We start from the raw sequence: 22245 nt of genomic DNA on the forward strand, positions 1-22245 counted from the left end.
GTTTTTTTTTTTTTTTTTTTTTTTTTTTTTCGAGACAGGGTTTCTCTGTGGTTTTGGAGCCTGTCCTGGAACTACTAAGGGGTTTTCTTAATTGAGATGGAAAGACCCATCTTGAATGCAGTATACTGCATTCAATTTCATGTACTGGGTGAAACATAAGAACCATACATTCTCTCTGTTTTTGACTATGGATATATCTAACTGTATCAAGTTCCTGGCACCTTGTTTTCTCCATTTATGGACTGTGACCTGTGAGCCAAAGAAATAATTTCTCTTATAGTTGCTTTTGTCAGGCTAATTTTTTTTTTTAAATAACAGCAACAGAAACAAAACAGAATAGCCAACTTCTAGATACCTCTCACTAGGGCATGTTTCAATTAGACTTGTAATCCTCTCATTTTCATTTCTTGTTTAAGTTCTCCTCTCTTGATATTAGATTTCTATACAAGTCCATCTTCATCTTCATTACTTAATAAGCCCTCCTGCCATGTGACATACAGATGGTACTGCCAATATCATTAATAAATCCATTCATGGCGCAGATGCTATAGCTTAAACTTAAAATGAAGAGCTATGACTTCAGTGTGGATAAAGCTTAATGTTATTTATCCTAGGAAACAGCAAAAGAAAACCCAGCCAGTATTATCTGTACTTAGCTAAAAAGAATACTAATTACTTTAACTAAAAGCACACTAAGTATCTTTGGCATTAGCCATCACTTTAATAGCCTCCAAAATTTCATAAAAATCAGCCTTAGATGTTCACTGCTGAGGCACCCATGAGTTCCAAGAAGTTAGGCAAAGTGCTCAAGTACTCAAAGCAGAAACTACCACGGCTGAGTTCTTATTCACCCTTGCTGTTAGCAAGTACTTGCCTAACTCACCTACACAGTAAGAACCAGAAGAAGTAGGAAATGTGTGTGTGTGCGCGCGTGCACGTGTGTGTGTGTGTGTGAGTGTGCATGTGCGCATGTACATATACACATGGTAAAAAGGAGGTTGAGTCTGACAGGCACATTACAGAAAGATGGATAAGAATTGCAAGATTCCATAGGTTAACTAAGAAAGGAAGTACATTCCAGGAAGAAAATAGTCCTGAGATATGAAACCTCAAAGAGGGGCTTTTGATAGGCACTAGCACTCTAGTTCTGAATTGCAGAGACTGTTCATACACAGAAAAGGGAATGGGGCCAAAGTAACTAACTACATAATGCAACCATATCTCTGTGTGAGCCATTCTACACTGTAAAGAACTGAGTTCCTAGGATGAAGACAGGGTGTGAAAACCTGAGCATTTCCTAATGAAACACAAAGTAACTAACTACATAATGCAACCATATCTCTGGATGAGCCGTTCTACACTGTAAAGAACTGAGTTCCCAGGATGAAGACAGGGTGTGAAAACCTGAGCATTTCCTAATGAAACACAAAGAAACCAGAGATCGGTTGCATCCATAATGCTTCTGTGAAGTAGGCCTTCTTATCCCTGTTTATCAGATGGAGAAACTGAGAAACAATGAGATTAAGAGTCTTTGTGCCCATTCAGCAAAGTTTTATGATCAATCTGGTTTTGCTCTGAATTAAGAAATCCACCTCTTTGTAGGGCCCTGGTAATGTGTCCAGGAGGCATTTGCAGGGATAAGCAGTAACACGGACTCTGAGTAGCCACTTCCCCCAATGCCTGTGCTCCTCACCTCACACTTCTCCACAACTGGCTGCTGTCCACACTCAGAGCTGTTGCCTGCCACGATGCCAGCCCGCAGGTTCTCACTGTCTCCTGTTCCCTCTTCCATGGAGTAGGTCTTGGAGTGGTTCCCACGGCGTTGAGCAGGGCCCTGACCCTGGGCCAGGCTGAGCTGCCTGCGCAGTGAACGGTTTTCCTCCTCCACCTCTCGGACACGAACCTCCAGGCTCTCCCTCTCCCGCTGGCTTGAGGCAGTGTACCTGGGACTGTGGGCTTGGGACTCCAGGGGAGACAGAGACACGGGCTTCCCATCTAGCGGAGAAGAGACCAAGGAAGCATCAGCTTAGCAAACTTACCTCCGGGAACCCCAGCATTACCTCCCCAGGCTCTTGACACAATCCCACTGCTTAGCAGGAAAGCAGATGGACTGTGAGTGATAATTCAGTACATATTAAAATGGGAAAAAAGTGAGAACAGGATGGTGTATTATGGTAATAAAAATAAGACTGATTAGACAAAGACACTCTTAATACTGTTCCTAGTTAAACACATGCCTTCTTCTCCATATGACATATTTGAAAATGAACATTCTTAACAAGAAGTCACATAACATGTATGAATAAGGAGGAATGGAAAGTCTGAGATGTGGGAGCTTGAGAATATAGAAGAGCTCAAACGGAAAAGGGGGAATAAAGTGAAGTTCTTAAGAACACCTAAAGTCATCTTCCAAACCCTGTTTTGAAAGCATCACTTCCCAAGGAAAGCCGCCTCTGCCTGTATAAAGTTACTTATACGCATATGATCTTAAGGCTGACTGATTGGGTTTCTGTTTTAATTTTTACAATTCAAAAAAACCACCACTTTGCAAAGGCAATTAGCATATATCTATATGTGTGTGTACTCATATGTGTGTGTACTTATATATATATACTGACATACATATATATACTGACATACATATATATACCAATGCATGCTGACTATTAGTAATTCCAGAGACACAAGGCTGCCACTCCTTTTTGTTTGATCCAGCCTGAGTGCAGCTGTCTCAGTGGCTTCCATCTCCCTGACTGGCTAAAATGCACTTCTGTTTGTCCACAACCCAAGTTGCCTTGCTTGCAGCCCAGTCCAGGCTGAGATTCCAAACTGTACCATCAAGGTATGAATCACACACACTATGTGTTTCACCTGTGCTGCCCATGCTGCATGGGATTTGTCTCTGTCAAGGACATTTGATGTCCTTACAGATAACTGCTATTTTATTTAACCCAAAGTCACTTTAGGGTTAGCTGTACACACTCCCGAGCCTATAAGTGCAAGAAGTAAGGCTTACAGAATTGCACTGCCATGAATTACAAATCAAAGGTTGAGGCAGAATCTGCAGAGGACATAAAATCACAGACAGATGAGGAGTGCACTGTAACTGGGCTAGTTAATTACAAGCCCCCTCCCCAGCTTTTGAAATCAGCCTCCATGTTTGGTTCCACCAAGAGAATTAAACAGTACAGGACAGGACTATGTTCAATGAAGAGAATGCTTGCCTGACAAGTGTGAGGCCTTAGCCTCCTTAGATGCACCTGACCTTGGTGAATACCTGTCTCCCCAGCACTTAGGAGGGTCAAAAGTTCAAGGTCATCCTCAGCTACACAGAGTTTGAGCTCCCAACTTTAAAGGGGGGCGGGGAAGATAGGTAGAAGTGAATGTGGACCTTGGAACATCTTGTTGGTAAGAGAAGGCAGACTCCCAAGGTATGCAGAGAATAATAACAGGGGTTTCTTGCACACTCTATCCTAAACACACAGTGCCTTAATTATCGGAGGACAAGGTAGTCACTATGCCTGTATAGACAAGGAGACTGACACTATTATAATTCACAGCAGGAAGGAAATGAACTCTCCTTGATGTCACACCTGGCTATGACCCCACATAAGGGGCTGAGTTAAAGGTCTCTGGGCTATTTCTTTCATGAAAGAATTAGGAACACAGCAAGCTTTGAGGACCCAAGGTCCTGAGGTTGAGTTCCAGGTTGAATGAAAAGAGACTCTATCTGAAAGGAACAGGTAAAGAATGATAAAGCAGGATGCCTAACATCCTCTTCTGGTTCACTCATATGCACACACAGACACACACACAAATATACACTTTATACATATTCATATATCACAAAGTGTAGCTACCCAACTACCTGGTGTATACACAGGCCTTAATCAGATGCGTAAGCTAAAAGCCTCTTGAGTTAAGGCCTCTAGTTCTCAGCACAGAAAGCAGCCCTGCATGAGATTTTCACATGTAACCAAAGAGGAGAAAGACTGTCCTGTGCATCATGCCAGACCCTCTGGCTCAGGTACAAAGAAAGCGTTATCCCCTTCAGAGCAGTGTGGCTCTCACCAGGGTGCTGTCCCCTGCCTTTACTTCTACTACCCTCTTAGAGCAGCTTGTGTCACATGAGCAGCAACGCCCATTTTCGGATTGTGGTATTGAATGAGAATGCCCTCCACAGGCTCAGATGTTTGAATACTTGGTTTCCAGTTGATGGCACTCTTTAGGTAGCATAGCCTTGGTGGAAGAAGTATGTCACTGGGGGCAATCTTTAAGGTTTCTGTAGGACCCTCACCCCTTATTCTCAAAGGGTCAAGAAGAAATTTCCTAGCAGAATGTTTCCCCAGAAGATAGTGGCCTTCCCCTCTCCCACAAGGTCGCTTAGCTCAACCCAGCCAGCCACCTGGTACAGGCTGATAAAGATGGCCTAACTCAGGAACAGTGGCCTTGCTCTAAGAACAAGGAGAAAGTTGACTTAGAAGGATGGGAAGGAGCAAAAGTCCTTGTACCTGTTACTAAAGCAGCTTCAAAGAGTCTCTTTGTAGCCTTTAAAAGCTCACCCCACAGAGGATGTACAACTCCTCTCTGTCTCACTACAACGGGGATGGAGAGGAGTTCCACACATGTTTGTATTATGCTGATTAAACCTTGCTTATTACAGTCTGGGCCTCTCTGGTGGTCTCTCTCTGGGGGTCGTAATCTGGACACAACAGTTTTAAACTCATGGCATTCTCAGTTTTCATTCTCTGACTGTGGTTTGTGTTTAGCACCAGCTTCTTGTACCTGCAACCATGTCTTCCCTACACCATCAATAATCCTGGAATCACAAACCCAAATAAACTCTTTCCTATACAAGATACTTGGTCATGGTGTGTTATCATAGCAACAGAAGAGTAGCTAAGATAATGCTGTTTTAGCTCCTCAAAGTTTATGGGCCATTTGGTTCCCCTAATGTTTCTCCTGTCTCAACTAGAGTTGTCTATGAAGTAGGTCCAGTGGCCAGGCTGCTCCCCTTCCCTCTGTGACGTTCACTGGCCTAAGTTACACTGAATTTCTGCATGTTTCTACTTCCACATAACGCAGGCAATGTTCATGAAGCATCATGTCATTAAAACACACACACACACACACACACACACACACTGCCCTCCTTGAAATATAGAAATTTCACACACTCCTTCATTATCACTTCAAAATGCAAAACAGACAAAACGTTGAAGACAAAGTCATTTTAGAAAAGTTTAAAAAGCTGAAGCTGATCTTGAAAGCTTCACTTAAAAAGAATCATGCTCCCCAAACACTCTATGAAAGATGAGTATATTAATATGTCATCAGTTTTTGCACTTGTAGGCAGTGTGTGCACCAGGGCGAGTTACAGGTACACTTTTAGCTACACCATGGTCTGAAATCATAGAACCTTCTGGAAGCACAGCACCACATGTACACTGAGAAAGCGAAGGGAAACAAAAGCAGGCAAGGACTGTCTGACTGTTGTGGGTAAACAGAGCATGCTTCACCCAAAGATTTTCCTGAAGTGATTTTCTGGAAGGTATCTTCGGCAAAGGGAAGGGGGTGGGGGAACCAAGCATGAGTTCCAACTAAGACATCAGTGACCTTCTGGCAAAGGAAGGACGACAGTAAAAAAGACTTTGTAAGCTTTGAAAAAGAATCTACCACCACTATGCCAGAAGGAAGGAGGTATGGACTCCACTCTCCTTGATCTGCAGCATGATCTCTCTTCTCTCCCCCATGGAACTATTCTCAAGAACTTTCTCTTAAAGGACTTCATTAAAGGGAGATAATAGACACTTTTAGTAACAATCTCCTAGATCTATACCTAGGGATTTGGCTTGAACTATGTCCTTATGATCAATAGTCACAGGGTTTTTTGTTATGTTTTTTTTGTTATGTATTTCTAATTCAATGATATAAAACTTTGCAATTTTTGGCCAAATATCCCAAAGTTCAGTATGGTGGAAGCAGTTGTGCTTCCATCTACTGTGTTTATAGCAGGGCAGATAAATCTGCTTCTAACTACAGACAATTCTTCTCATGGCTAAGAAAATAAGAATTAACTGAAGAGATGTGTGAGGAGCAATCAAATTGAAACCAAACAAGGCAAAAGACCTCTGTCTACAGTCAACTCATCTCCTTGGCAGTTGAGTCTTGTCTCCAATGTAACCAAAAGACAGTTTAGCAAATAGCATTGGTGGGGAAAGAGAAACCACAACTACACATTCACCTGAAATTCTGAGAACTGATCAGTAAAAAACACAACAAATTAATATTCCACTCCTTTTGGTTTCTCTCTGATTCTACTTACTCGTTAATACCAATTCCTTTTAGCACAGCTTCAGGGACATCACTTATTTTAGCAGAGGATATACTGATTGCAGGTAAAGAAGCAGCTTTTCACTGTGCCCAGCTTATTGGGTCATCGTCTATACAAGTGTAGCAATTGGACACAATCTTCTGTGTTCTTAGATCATGGGAAACACATGCTTTGCTATCTCTGCAAAGTGAGCTCCAAGGCTCACCAAGTCATCACTGTGACTCTTGATCATAAAAGACATGCAGAAATATTCTAGGGTTTCTAGTTTCTCCACCCCCCAACCTGCTGCTGCCCTTTTGGTTGAGAAATATTCAAGGTAAAAGACTTTAAGTGTTTCCCCACTGATCTTTTAAAAAATCTATGCGATAAATGTATAATTTTCTATGAAATATTCAGTACTTATACAATCTAATACTGTTTCTAAGAGTCAAAAGTCACATGTGCTAGAAGTATTATATTTTACAGTAAAATGTTTTGTAAAATGTTCTGATGAGGTGGTATGTATGAGTGTATCTGTGTGTGTACACATTTTTTTTTTGTAGCTTAAATATAAAACCAATTCAGGTGGCCACATGGGACGATTCTTGAACAAGGTTTTAAATTTTTCTTTTAATAATCAAACTCAGGGTGTGGAACAATATGCTGTATCCAGTTTTTTAAGCTCTGCTTGACATGAAGTTTAAATTGCCATCCTTGGTGGATATATTCAGTACTCAAAAATTATTGGAATGATTTCTTTTAAAAGAGAGTATGGGCAACAACATCCAATTCATATCATAGATGAAAAAAGAGCTGAATGGCAAGTAACAGACAGACAAAGCTCTGACACCATCCATCCCTACTTCTAAAGTGTGGCAGTCCAGCAAAATCCAGACCTTCAGTGAAGACATAAGAACTGCTACAAAGAAGAGTCCAAAAGGGTTGTAACTATAGACTAAGGACACTCACTGCTCTTGCAGATGACATGTTTAATTCCCAGTACTCATGTCTGGGGGCCCACAAACACCTATAATTCTAGCTGTAGATGATCTAATACCCCCTTCTGACCTTTTGAGCTCTTGTACTCACTTTTACATACAGATACAGCCACATACATACAATTTAAATAAGATCTATATTTGAAAAGGGTTCAATGGTAGGCTAAGGATAAAGCTCAGTTGGTAGATGGATTGACGAATGTCAGAAACCTGGGTTCTATTCTCAGTACCATATAATCTGGGTTTTGTGGTACACATTTTTAATTCTACCACTTTGGTGGTGAAGACATGTCATCCCTGGCTATCCAGTGAGATTGGGGAAGATTTCAGTTGCTATTCAATGGTGCTGTATGAGACTAAACTACTGTGCTTTCTCTCCATGTGATGGGAATGAGAAAACAGCCCACTCAGACTTTGGTATCCTTCTCTCAGATGAAGATCACAAATGTCATGGACAGCTTGGGACTGAAAGACTCAATCTGAAGAAAAAAAGGATCAAGAGGCATTAGTGTTCTTCCCGATTTATGTCAGTGAGAGTCAGTTTCCATACATTCCACGTACGTATGTAAGTGTGCATGCATAAGCACCTGTGTACATTTGAGTGTTCAAATGTGAGTTTACTCTGAGCATCTACATTGATTGTGCTCTATCATATATACTGAGGCAGCATCTTTTTGCTGAACCCAAAGCTCACTGGTGAGCTAATATAGCTAGACAACATGTTCAAGGATTCCGTGCTCCCCCACAAAGCTGGGATTACAAGCAGGCTGCCATATTTAAGCTGTATTTATTTATGTGGATGCTGGGGATCTAACCTAAAGTACTCACACTTGTGCTGTAAGAGTTTTCTGCACTGAGCCATCTCCCTAACCTATTTCCACTTACTTCCTGTAAATGAGCAATCAATCACATGGGTGATCAGACCCCATCAGCAAACCTTATAGTATTGCTGAGGGATGACTTGAACCATAGTCTCAAGGCCCTCTGATAGTTCTTACCTCTTCTCCACTCAACTGACTTTGACACAAATCACAACAAGTACTTCACTTAAGCTGAGAATATCAACTTGCATATAGGCCACCTTCACCATTCAGTGTTCATCAGGAAGCTAAACTCAGTAAAGACACTGAAAAGAAGGGTTTGGATTATCAGGAAGAGCTTGACATCAAAGACAGATAGGGATCCATTTGTATTTGATTAATGTTAGTGATGACTGCAGAGTTACCCCATGGCACAGTGGGAGACTACCACACGCACAGTGCTTTTCTACACTTCATTTGGTTTTTGTTAAACCAAAGCAATCCTTTTTGTGAATGTAGACAACTTTTTTCATACTATCCAGCTGCCATAAATTGCCATATGACCTAAAAGAATGTTATCATCCTCAGTTTCGTTATAAATTAAAAACAAAATAAAGCTTGCCTGGACAGCCCTTGCCTAGAAATAACAGCTCACTTTTCTTGTGCCCTTTTTCCCCACTGTCAGTCACCTTAACTAACATCAGTGCTAGAAAGCAATTAGTGAAAGTTACATTGTTAGAGAAATACAGGAAGGGGACCTCTATCAGTTACTTTCTCCACAAATCCAAATGAACAATTTCAAGGAAATCAGAAATGAAGGACAGGTTTTTACTAGGGTAGACCAGGAAAGAAGGCAGCAGGAGATATTTACCAGGAGTTCAGCTTAACAAAATGTCATTGTTTCAGAAGAGCACTTCAACATCTTGCACAGGTACTCAAGGTGCTTTTTTCTCTATTACTCTCAGCTCTCAATCTCAAAATATCTTTGCCTTCACCTGGACTAATCCTGGCACTCGCCTCTCCAACAGCTCACCTGCACTGTCCTTCCCAGGGATTCTGGGATAGCTCACACCTGTTTGGTCAGGCTTTAGCTTCTGCTCTTCTCTCACTGTCTCTCCCTAAGTCTAAACTCAGACAGTATGTGAATGATATTTTACCTTGCAGTCCATCATTGGAGATCAGCAAAACTCATGGCCCCACTCTTTTAAATTTCCTATCCAAAGGGGGCTATAGAATCTCACCTTCTAAGGCCTAAATGCCTACCTCTCAGGTCATTTACTTGGGATTAACTATTACCCCAATCCAAAAAGCTATTACCCTAGACAGAAAAAAAGCTAATTCAGTCCCTTGCAGGTCCATCCACATAAGAAGAGGTTTCACTGTTCCTAGGAATAGCTGGCTTCCTATATTCCTGGACCCCTTCTTTTTGTCTCCTTGCCCGCCCCTTATATGAGGCAGCTTTCAGCTCTCTGCACAAGCCCCCTGCTCGATCCCATTACTAAACCCTTCCAGAGACTCCAACAAGCCCTTATCCAGGCCCCAGTTCTTCATTCCCAGATTTAACTCATCCTTTCTCCCTCTATGTAACAGAGAAGGAGAGATATGCCCTTGGGGTCCTAGGACATCAGCTGGGACCTTCCTTTGCACCTGTAGTGTACCTGTCAAAGAAGCTGGACCTCACCACTCAGGGCTGGGCACCCTGCATACGTGCTTTAGTGGCGCTGAGCTTCTGATTTGTGAGTCAAAGAAACTAACCTTTGGGTCACCCACCAATGTCTTCTCCCACCACAATCTGTCCCACCTCTTAACTTACAAAGGCTTATAAACCTCACCCCCTTCCCGAGTCCTTTCCCTCCAGGTGGCACTGGTAGGAGATGCCACAGTCATTTTCCAATGCTGCCCACCCCTTAATATCTCAAATCTCCTACCTCAACCTAACATTAATTATTCCCCCATCATTCCTGTATAAAAACCTTAGAGGATCTACTACTCCACCCCTCACATATACAGAAAGGCAAACTGTCCCGGACCAGTTATACCTGTTACACAGATGGCAGCTCCTTTTTATGTGAGGGGACCCATAGAGCAGGCTACCACCCTCAGTCTTCAGGGAAGGTAGAACAAACTAACTGTTCCTTTAAAAATGTTCTTGTTAAGATGTCACAGGAGCTTCACCTAACTGGGTAAAACTTTGCCTCTGGCCCTTCTAAGGCTTAGGGCTCTCCCCAAAGCCCCCTTTTCATCTCGCCCTTTGAACTCAGGTATGGGCAGTCAGTTTTAACCCCCAGCCTCTCACCTAAAACCTCCCCCCTTCCTGATCACCTGTTTACTCTGCTGTTATCCTATCTAAACTCCCTATTATGGGATTTTACCAACTACTCATTACCTCAACCATGTGTTAATTCATGCCCACTGCCAATTAAAATACAGAATCAGGTACTCTTCTCTTCCCCAGACCAACAACCTCACCCTTTTCCCCTAAATGGCAGGGCCTCTTTAAAGTAATTCTTGTAACTCCCACAGCTGCCAAGCTCAATTGGAGTCACCTGTCCCATCTTAAACCTTTTACTCTTCGAGCTCAAGATACTCCCTCATATACAGTAACTCAAACAGGGACCTGTTCCCATAAGTTCTAGAGGGCACCAAGATCAGCCACTCTTTCTCCAGATCCAGAAAAATAAAAATCTCATCCTTACTTCACTCTCCTGTGCAAAAAAATTCCATATACTCTCCCCTCTTCCTCCTGTCTGCTTTACCAACTTTGCCTTATCTCCAATGTCATGCTTAAATTTCCAGTTAACCACTCAGCTGTTATTACAGGGACCATCATTAAACATAGAACTAGAACTAAAAGTTCTATCAAAAGTCAAGGTGGAAAAAAATAACAAATTTGCAGCCCCAAACTCCAAAAACACTCACAAAACAGACTTTAACATAACAGGTTTATCACTGACTGCAACAGCGTCTCCTGGATGTTAAGGTAACACCATGATGCTAAAGGAAAACATCAAGATTTACAGGTAAAACATTAAAGGGTCTAATAATTATCCTTTTCAATAATTTCCCCCTTCTACCACCAAACTTCTATTCCAACACTATATCATCGTAATCATAAGCTTTTAATATGTCTAAAATTTAATTCTTTTCAAACACTTTTTCATAAGCTCCAGGGAGTAAATTGTGTAACATGAAGGGGGCCTGCTTGTTGGAGGTTTGTGTTCTGCCTGGTACCCCCAGCTGTTTAGACCCAAAGAAAATCACACAGAGATCTCTATGAGTTATAAAGCTGATTGGCCTATTATGTCAGGGTACTTATTAGCTCTTGTAGCTTATATTAACCCATTATTCTGATCTATGTTAGCCATGTGACTCAGGACCGTTTTCAGTGGGGCAGATCACATCCTGCTGCTTCAGTGATCTGGGCAGTAGTGGGAGGAATCAGCTTCCTCCTTCCCAGAATTCTCCTGTTCTCCTTGCATCCTTTCTACTTCCTGTTTGGTTTTCCCACCTATTCTTCCTACCTGGCCAATCAGCGTTTATTTAAAACATATTTGACAGAATACATACAATTCTCCCGCACCATAATTGGACCTAAACGGACCAGATTCACCCAGAATAAGTATCATTTAATTCTTCCTTTATCATTCCTGATCTCGGGAACCCCTGGGAAATTCCCTCCTCCCTCCCTCCCAACGAACCCCCCTCTATCTTCCATCTTGGTACTCTCCTCCCTTAATCACCAGAATCTATTTTTTTTTATTGAGAAAAGGAAAAAAAGTTTCCGCCTCCTCCCAGCCTCCCATTTCCCTCCCCCTCCTCTCACTCCTCTCCCCCTCCCTCTCCAGTCCAAAGAGCAGTCAGGGTTCCCTGCCCTGTGGAAAGTCCAAGGTCCTCCCCCTTCGTCCATGTCTAGGAAGGTGAACGTCCAAACTGGCTAGGCTCCCACTAAGCCGGAACATGAAGTAGGATCAAAACCCAGTGCCATTGTCCTTGGCTTCTCATCAGCCCTCATTATTCGCCATGATCAGAGAGTCCGGTTTTATCCCATGCTTTTTCAGTCACAGTCCAGCTGGCCTTGGTAAGCTCCCAATAGATCAGCCCCACTGTCTCAGTGGGTGGGTGCACCCCTCGTGGTCCTGACATCCTTGCTCGTGTTCTCCCTCCATCCGCTCCTCATTGGGACCTTGGGAGCTCAGTCCAGTGCTCCAGTGTGGGTCTCTGTCTCTATCTCCATCCATCACCAGATGAAGGTTCCCAATGATGTCTCTCCTGGTCAGAATCTAAATTTTTTTTTCCAGCCTTTCCAGCATCTTGTCAGGTTTAAGCTGCCAGCTAGCCAGTTCCATAGAGCCAAGAATAATAACAGTAATCAGCTACCCCAGGACATGGTCAAGCATGGCAACTCCCCAACGCCCAAAAAAATCAGCAACGATGCCCACAAAGTAAGCGTGAAGCAGTCATGACAGACCTTATGATGCCCCATTCCCAACCATTAAGACCTATAAACTCCCAAATTTTTATAATAAACGAAAGGGTGAAATGTTATTATTCAGCCACAAATAAGGCTGCACTTCCGGGTCTAGAGCCATGTTGTACAGAAGGCCCTGGGGCGCGGAGGTGCATGAATGTTAAAAGGGCCCCGTGTGACCCACCTCAGTACATGCATGGTTCCATCCACGTATGATTCAGCTAAACCCTTGCGGGCATACATGAGCCTGTCATCTGCATATGATGTAGTCATGCCAACCCCCTGTGTGCATGCACTAGGCAGCTTTTAAAAAGCTGGATGCGCCATCTTCTTCTCTTTCTCTGCACACCGATTCCCCAGGCCTGTGCTGCCCCCTCTAATAAACTCCTAAGTGGATTTGTTTTGTGTTCCGTGTTTCCTTCTCACTTGTGCCAGGTAATTTCACTAAGAAATTGTTTTAAAAAAAGATTTTATTATTTTATTATTGTTAGTTATGTGTGTCTGTGTGGTTGTTATGTATACATTATTGCAGTTCACAAGATAGTTCTAGATCCCATGGTGCTGACGTTACAGTTGGTTGTGATCCATGCAAGAGCAGTGGATGCTCCTAACCACTGAAGCACCACCCATCCCTAAAACTCTTGGCTTGACTTCACTGTGAAACAAAACTAGGACTGTTTTGGGGGGAAGTAGAAACCTTGAAAGATACCCAGGACCAAAGTGAAGCCTTTGGTAGTAGAGCCTGCAATGCTAGATCCTAATTCGCGGTCCCAACGAGAAGAGTCACGGTAGAGCAGGTGCCCATGATTCCAAACCAGTGCCAGTGTAAAGGTATACACAGCAGGATGGGTTATGGCTTAAGAGTTTCTGGACCTTCAGGAATTGCTACATAATCCCCTGCACACCAAAATCCCATCTTCAGAAAGACATGGTTTTGGGGGTCCCCATATGCAAGGTGTGAGCTACGTCCCGGAAAATGGAATAGATGTGGGGAAATAGATCTATGCCATTTACAAGCTTTTTTTTTTTTTTTTCCTTTTAACTTGGTGAATTAACAGTGACCTTTCAACACCAGCTCAAGAATCCTGCCTAGGACACTTAACCTTCCTAAATAGAGCTGGCTTTACATTCCTCTCATGTCCCTAGATGTCCACTGCCTTATGCTATACAGGTAATGGAAGGGGGAAATGCCTGCCTGGTCAGCCCTTTGCCTAGAAATGACTCTCTTCTTTTATACACCAAGACTATGTGCAACCTGCTTCACATTGTGACTCAATAAAGGTCAGCTGAATTCCTGTTAGGGTGTTCACTGTACTGGTAAAAAGTATTTTCTGATAATGACATCACTATGATACTTGTAACACTGCACTGAATTCCTCTCTTCATACCCATCAGGAATATATTAAAGTATTAGTTCTTTCTCTAGATTGCACCTAAATTCTCTAGATGACACCTAAATTGCTGCTCTAACTTCAGTTCTGACCACATCACTCTTGCTCAGATGTTTGCAATGGCCACCGAACCACTCACCTACCTAACTCAATCTCTTTCCCACAGTTCTCATCAAACATAAAGCCAGACCCAAGGACTTTACAGTGTTTCACAAACAGTTATCTGGCCTAAGCTATCTATCCGACTTTAATGCTGTACGTTTTGGCCTCTCTGCCTGCCACACTGGCTTTCTGGATGTTTCCTAGCAATGTTTCTCTGAGAGTGTGGTGCGGGAGAATTGTCTGTATTCTGTCAATTATGTTTTAAATAAATGCTGATTGGCCAGGCAGGAAATATAGGTGGAAAAACAAGACAGGAAATAGAAATGATGTAATGAGAACAGGAGAATTCTGGGAAGGAGGAAGTTGATTCCTCCCACTCCTGCCTAGTCCACCGAAGCAGCAGGATGTAATCTGCCCCACTGAAAAAAGGTACTGAGCCACATGGCTAACATAGATCAGAAAAATGGGTTAATCAAGATGTGAGAGTTAGCCAGTGAGAGGCTAGAGCTAATGGGCCAATCAGTTTTATAATTTATGGAGACCTATGTGTGATTTTCTTCAGGGCTAAACAGTTGTGGGGTACTGGGCAGGACAGAAAACACAAACAAGCAGGCCGGGTTCGATCATGTTACAAGAGTGATGGCTCTGATCCTTTTCAGAATCTGTTTCAACGCCACTCCTTAGAGAAGCACTCTGAAGCCCTGGGTCTCTCCCTCCAACTCTGGCACATCTTCTATGGTAAAACATCACAAGGCTCTCTCCAAAATTAATGCTTGTGGTGATATTTTGTTTGTTTCTGACAAAGCATGCCTGAAGATCAGAGGGTGGACCTACCCACTAGTTAACCATAGAGACCAGGCAGTGGTGGTACACACCTTTAATCCCAACACTTGGGTGGATGAAGCAGAAAGATCAGGAGTTTGATGCTACCCTGGCCTACACCAGATTGAATCAGTCTAAAAGAAAAACAAAACCAGGACGTAGAGACCTTTAATACCAGAAGTAGAGAGGTGAATACAGGAATATAAGGCAGGAGGAGACAGGAGCTCATATTATTAAATCTGGGAACTTGTAGAAACAGGAAACACCATTTGGTCTGAGGACTTCGTGGAGGTATGAGCTCTAGTGGCTGGCTGCTCTGCTTCTCTGATCTTTCAGCTTTCATCCCTTACTATCTGACTTCAGGTTTTTAATAACAGACTAATTAGGATCGCACTACAAACATTTATGTTCCCTTCTTCTTGGTCTGTCTCTACCTCTCAAGAACCAAATTCAACAGCGACAGGGTTTCTGTAGACCTGATTAATCCACCATGCTATCGCCACGGCTTAGAGACAACCAGATAGACCCGAATATCACAATCAGGAATGTATAGAAGTAACTGCTGAACCTGACGCTTACTAGAACCAGGTTGAAGTGAGGTTGTGTGTTCCACTTCTCTAACCTCCCATCCACTTTGCCTGGATGAATCTAACATAGGCCAGCTCATTGCTGCAGTTCTGAGGCAGGTTTTAGTGTCCATATATTAAAGAGAAAGAAACAGAAGCCTGCTGAACTTGAGTAACTTGCCATGTGTAAGCTCTTTCTATAGTTCATTTCACATTCTGCCTCTAAACAGCATTTAGCAGAAAATAAAGGTTGCATTTTCCAGTAACAAGGTGGGAACATCTCACCACACATACAAGAAAGATCTGAAAAAGGATAGTTTCACTAAGAATCAGAAAAGTGAAGAAATTCCTATAAAATCATGAAGACTAAGAGCCTTAAATGAGCGCCTTTCTAAACTCCACCCAGGTTCATCAACAGCAACATAGTGGACAGAGATAGCCCACTATGCTATGAGATACCCCAGATGGATAGCATAGTTGCAGAAGAGTGGAAAATGAAGGCAAAAGAATGCCTGGATCTGACATCCGGACCAGACCATCCAGGGCACCCTGTGAACTTTTAATAGTAAGCTGTGGGAGTTGGGGCAAAGCAGCTGCAGGGTGAGGAGGAGGCCATTACTTCTAGCGCTGTAAGCAATGCTGCTCCTGCAAATAGAGCTGAATCTCCACTGCCCCTTGAGCCTCTAACCCAGAAGGAGGATGGTCAGGGGCAGGATACTAAAGAGCTGCCAGACTCAGGCCAGGCAGGAAAGTGAACAGGGAAAATCAGCATCTAGGGTCTGCAATCACCAGAGTATTCAGATGCTGATGTGACGCAGCAGGCTCCAGGGGAACCCACAAATGGTTAACTTACAGATTCTTCCCTGATGAGTAGCTTCAGCTGCTCATCAATAGAATCCCCAGCTGATAATTATTAAGTGAAACTTGAGGCTTCCATTTGCATATGTAAAGCACACTTCCTTTGGAAGCCACAATGGGAGGGAGAATGTGCTTCCTGATTGTACAGCAGGAGAAGGATGAGGTAGGGTGGGGATCTAGCCTGCTCTCCACGTGTCGCTCCATGCTAATCAAGTCAGATATTCAGCAGAAATAAATCCCATATCCCAAAGTATTCCACTTGTCAAAATCCAGAGCTCACATAGGAGACCTCTCTCTGGAAATTTGAGGAGGATGCATTTCTCAAAGAGTATAGCTCCAGGCTGGGTGCATGCTAGAGCTCACCCTGCCCACTCACACACCTGGGCTGACTTCCTAGAAAGCTTCCATCACTGTCACCAACTCCCAAAGCTTTGAATCTCTGCACCTGCCCATGGAGATGCTTCAGCACTGAGGAACAGGTTAGATGGAAATGCCAGCAATGTCCCTTTCACCTCATCTGATGACTTAATTCTGTTATATTTATCTTGGCTTATGAGAGGGATTGTCTCTAAAGAGCATGCCTCTCTTTCTCTAGGAAAGTATGCTCTAGCAGAGGATGTCAACATGCCCAGAAGGATAAGGAGAACACTGTCTTTAACATGCACTGAAAAATCAGGGTTTCGAAATACCAGTGTCAGTTGAAGGGTCTAGTGCCTGGGAGTAATAAGAAAGCCAAAGGAATCAAGAACAGGTGCCTAAAATCATACTTATAATATTCTAAAGAAACAGAAAAGTAGGACAAAGCAATAGCAAAAGTATTAACTATGGCTTTCTTTATTCATGATTGAGCTTGTGACCTTCCTGGTGCCCTGCCACCCTTTCTGGGAAAAATGAAGGAAAGAATTCTTTAGAAGTCCTTATCTATGCAGCATGACTTCAATTTATATAGCATTTAAACATATAATGATTGATCCGATAATCTTCTGCTATGGAACAGAAGTCCCAAATCCCACATCGTCCTTTTTATATAAAAGGACACACCCAGTTTTTTTTTTTTTGAAAATACAATTTAAATGTAAAAGACATTTTAAAAAAAAGTATTTCAGTAACAAAATGTCTTTCCTATCTTTTTTTTTTTTAACTTTTCTTTCATTTTTTTGTCTTAAACTTATCTTGCTTATATCTGTCTTGGCAGCTGCTTTTAGAACAATTCACCTTTTGGCCATGGTTTTAAAGTATACAACTTAGTGGGGTTTTTGTTGTTGCTGTTGTTGTTTTGTTGTCATGGTTTTCTGTTTGTTTGTTTTTTGAGACAAGGTTTCTCTGTAGCTTTGGAGCCAGTCCTGGAACTAGCTCTTGTAAACCAGGCTGGCCTTGAACTCACAAAGATCTGCCTGCCTCTGCTTCCCAAGTGTAGGGATTGAAGGTGTACACCACTATAGACCAGTAACTTAGTGTTTTTATAGACACTCCTATACTTATATGCCAAGGCTAGAAGTAATAATGAAATCCTATTATTTAATAATATAATAAAGATCCACCATACAGGTATGATAATGTATTAACATGACTCTTGCTCCTTACACAATTTAGCTGGTATCATGAGCTATGTCAGATGGCTCTGGAAAGTAGGCTTCTGGCAGAGATAATCCATTCATATTGGACATTGAAGGGTATTCTGACAGAAAAACTGCTACTGTATTTGTTTTTACGTGAAGATGACTTGAGAATCTCCTGTTGAGAATTTCCCAGAGGTTCTGTAGGGGAAAGTGAACAGGAACGCACACAGCTTGATGTCTTTTGCTTCCCAGACTGGGTACTCAGTAAGAGCAAAGGGGTTCACAGTTCTCTGCTACACTAGTCAAGGTACTGTTTCCTGTAAACTGCAGATGCTGGATCAGAAATAGCCACCTATGTGCTTCTGATAAAGTACTGTCTCATGCGATGGCTCAAGTCTGCTCCACAGAATCTATACTCATGTGGAGGACGGGTCTCTGGTCTTGCTTGTGAGGAATTGTCTTGATTATGTTAACTGATGTGGAATTCTGCTTCTCTAGATAGAGCATCGTGGATTGTACAAAGCAGAGAAAGTGGGCTGACTACAGCATGCCATAATTATTTTTCTCTCTTTCATGGGCCCATATAAACTCTTACTTCCTTATGCTGCGTTTGTCAGGGTATTTTATCACAGCAACAGAAAAAGGGTTTTGATAATCTACATAACAGAAAACCACGAGACCAAGCTCACAGCATCTTATGTTCATATGCCTGTCTCTTACTTAGGATGACGCAAACATGGGGGATTGCTACTGTGCCTACTCTACATGATGTAATAGAGACCCAGAGGACCACAGGTTATTGCAGAATGTCTCTAGGAATATAGGGATCAGAACATGGAACAATCAAATCCTAGACTGTGCTAGTTTCTAAACCCTAAAATTGTTCCCTGTATATATCTCATAACATTGAAAACCGGAGTAGCCCAAATATTTAATGGCATCAAAGAATCATAGGCTCACGTTTCCCTGAATGGTTTTAAGTCCACGTGAAAATCCTTCAGCAGACCTCCGTTTTGCCATGTGAGATTTTCGCTGACCTGGAGTGCTGCTGAGTCAGAGACTATTCTGATGGCCACAAGGCTAGACAGGTCTAGTGCTGGAGAAAACGGGACCCTTCAAAAGTAAGTGACCAAAACAGAGGAGGCCAGAGCAAGGTGATCAGAACCGACATTTGGAAATTTATTCAATACTTGTGAGTCTCAACCTGTAACTAAATGCCTACCTTAGAAGGATTTTAGAAGGCTTTTTTGAAAATGCTCTTTAGAGTAAATCTCTGGCCAAGGTAAAAAGGAAATATTATGGAAATAGCTGCAATATTCTTAAATGAAGAGACAGGATTCGGTTGAGATTCTATTGCTATTACTGTTATTATTAGTCGAAGATCATTTATCTAGTTATTTAATATAGCAATAGAAACAGCCATCAGGGCTACATTACAGCATTAACATTTCCAGATTATAAGGACAAAGTAATCCCAAAGCACAGCAATGTATACAGAACTCAGAAAAGCCATCTGAGTTATTGTAGCCTGGTGGAGGAAATAACCTCTCCTTATATTTACTACACCAGAAAGCTTGTGACGCTGTACCAGATCTGGGCGGCAAAACAAGAGATACAGAGAATACAGGCACATCTGTATGACCACCACCTGCTCACTAAGTTCTAGAGAGACGCTTTTCACTTTTTGTGTATAAAATCCAAGTTAGACCCTCTGATAAAAACCACACCACATCTCTGGGCCTCTGTCACCTCTAGATTAAATGACTATAGCATAACAATATTTCCTACATGCTTCGGTATATCAGAAATCGGAGCCATTAGGAAACTGAATATATTTTCCTCTAAAGGAAAGAACAAACACATTTTAAACAAATGACACCCATGGTTTCTGACTCAAAACATTATGCACATGGGTCAGAAACTTATATCATGAATAAATGCAAGAGGCAAAATGAGCTATTATTAAAAAACTATGTTAATAGTTTCATAATTTGTGAGGCTGTATGAATATAACCAGAGATGACTACTGATTGCTACCTCTCTGTCAGGTACTATTATTTTGATTTTCTGAGTTAAGATCAATCTAAATGTCCAGGACCCAGTACATTCATTCACTCCATAAATTCTTGAGGCATACAATATAGTCAGTATTCTGTACCTTTCCCTAAAAGAACTTAAAACTCAGTGGGAGAAAGGAGAGTCACAATGTGCAATGAGATAAAGTAACAGAACAGAAAACCATATGCTAACAAATCATGCCGAAGCACCCAGTCAGTTTGGTCTTAAAGGTGAAGGAAAGGCAAAAATCTAGGGCACATAATGTTCTTAGTAAGATCAGAAACTGGAGAGAGGTATTCCATTAGAAGAATCCAAATGCTGAGATGGGACCAAGTTGCCCCAGGATGCCAAAGAGAACCCACAGGGGTATCATAGGATCATCTTCAATTTCCAGAAATAAAACATTTCAAGCACATTCAGAAAATCTTAGGAACAGTTGAACACTGTCCTAAAAATTAGCCCAAGGATAACCGTGGTTACAATATGTTACTGCACTAATTCCTTCCAAGGCCACATTTTTATAAAGCTGGACTTGCAGTGCTTGCTAGCAGAAAACTCGGTAACTGCATGGAAATCACTGTCCCGTATGACCCAGCTTCAAGAAACTGTGCAGTTCACAACAGCCATATCCATCCATTCATCAAATAACCATGAGTAACAGCATCTCCCTTCAATTGTTTCATATTCTTCTTTTCCAGTAGCTGTTATGACATAAACATTTGATGAAAGGAGTTGAGCATTTATTTGGACTACCAATACTATGAAAAATAATTGCTGGGATACCAAATGTATTGAGAACACAAGAACAAAACATGCAACTCAATGACTGAAAACCAGGAGGTAGAGTTCCAGGGAACACACACTGATATGACTGAAGTACAGATATAGAAGTAAGAAAGATCACAGAGGGTCTACAAAGGAATGAAAAAAAACAACCTTCATGAGGTCAGAAGGAGCCACAGGAGGGTGTAGACTTGTTGCAAGAAATATAATATCACCTGAGATTTGCTAGACTTTCCTTTAAAAGTGGCTGCATCTCTTAACTTGTCACAGTGACATGTGTTATGTTGTCCTTATTGATTTTTTTTTTTTTTTTTTTTTTTTTTCTTTTTTGAGACAGAGTTTCTCTGTGGTTTTGGAGCCTGTCCTGGAACTAGCTCTTGTAGACCAGGCTGGTCTCGAACTCCCGGAGGTCCGCCTGCCTCTGCCTCCCAAGTGCTGGGATTAAAGGCGTGCACCACCACTGCCTGGCCTTATTGATTTTTTTTTTTTTTTGACAACTTGACAGATGCTAAATTCATTTGGAAGAGACTATCCATAAGACTGGCCTATAGAATACCCTGCTGGGTATTTTTCTTGGTTAGTGATAGATGTGAAAGGGCCCAACACAGTGTGGGTGGTGTCACCCATGGGCAGGTCATCTTGTGTTATATAAGAAAGCAGGCTGAGAAAGTCATAAGGAGCTAGCCAGTAAGCATCTTCCTCTATGGCCTCTGCTTCATTTCCTGTCCCTAGGTTCCTCTTTCCTCTCTTTGGATCATGGTGTTTTATCACAGCAATTGAAGGCCTAACTAAGATACACACATTAACATGGAGTAAAAATTCAGTGCAGTTTCCAGGTAATGGCCTTCAATTGTACTTAACCCATTCAACTGAAGTAAAAACTCTATGTAAACTTCAAGATGCTTTATGAAGCTATTATGATCCCACATTTACACATAAGCAATCTGGATTCCAAAATTTAGGTAAAACTGCCAGAAGTTAAATGACTCCTTTTGTGCTAGACTATTGGGTCTATTTTCTTTATACTATGTTATTTCCAATGTCTAGATTCAGGATAGTCAGACGCGATCATTCTCTAATTGCTAAACTGACTTTAGTGTCTGAGAAGAAAAAAAAAAATAGATGGTGAAGTCCAAGCTGTGCCATTTCATACTGTCATGGCTTGTTCAGCCTGCAAACAATGCTGTCTTTTCTTAAAGCACCAATTCTCATTCCTCTTACTGCTTCAATCCACTAACATAGTTCCTCATATTTTGGTGATTCCCCAACCATAAAATTACTTCATTACTACTTCGTATCTGTAATTTTGCTACCATTTTGAATTGTAATGTAAATATCTGGTATGCAGCATGTCTGATATGAGGACCCCAAAGGGGCCTCAAATCTTCAATGTCACTTAAAAATGCAAGAACACTGTCTATATTTGTGATGTTTAATAATAAATTGAAAAAAAATCTTAGATCCATTTTATATATAATTATTTTTTTCCTTTGAAATGCTGTATTTGTGCTAATTCATAAAACATAT

The 22245-nt window shown here is 41.8% G+C and overlaps 1 protein-coding gene across 6 annotated transcripts in view; it reads right to left on the minus strand.

Moving 5' to 3' along the window:
* The window catches only part of Large1 (LARGE xylosyl- and glucuronyltransferase 1), a 383834-nt gene that overhangs the window by 175450 nt on the left and 186139 nt on the right, over positions 1-22245 (minus strand). For all 6 annotated transcript variants that reach the window (XR_007588866.1, XM_050123188.1, XM_050123191.1 and 3 more), the window contains one exon: positions 1694-1995. Coding sequence is in view for 5 of the 6 variants with exons in the window: in XM_050123188.1 (XP_049979145.1) it covers positions 1694-1995 (302 nt within the window). In the remaining variant the exon portion in view is untranslated. The remainder of the gene's footprint in view (positions 1-1693; positions 1996-22245) is intronic.

This window comes from Alexandromys fortis, unplaced genomic scaffold (assembly GCF_014885135.2).
Source record: "Alexandromys fortis isolate MF-2015 unplaced genomic scaffold, M_Fortis_MF-2015_v1.1 scaffold_185, whole genome shotgun sequence".
NCBI classification, from domain to species: domain Eukaryota; kingdom Metazoa; phylum Chordata; class Mammalia; order Rodentia; family Cricetidae; genus Alexandromys; species Alexandromys fortis.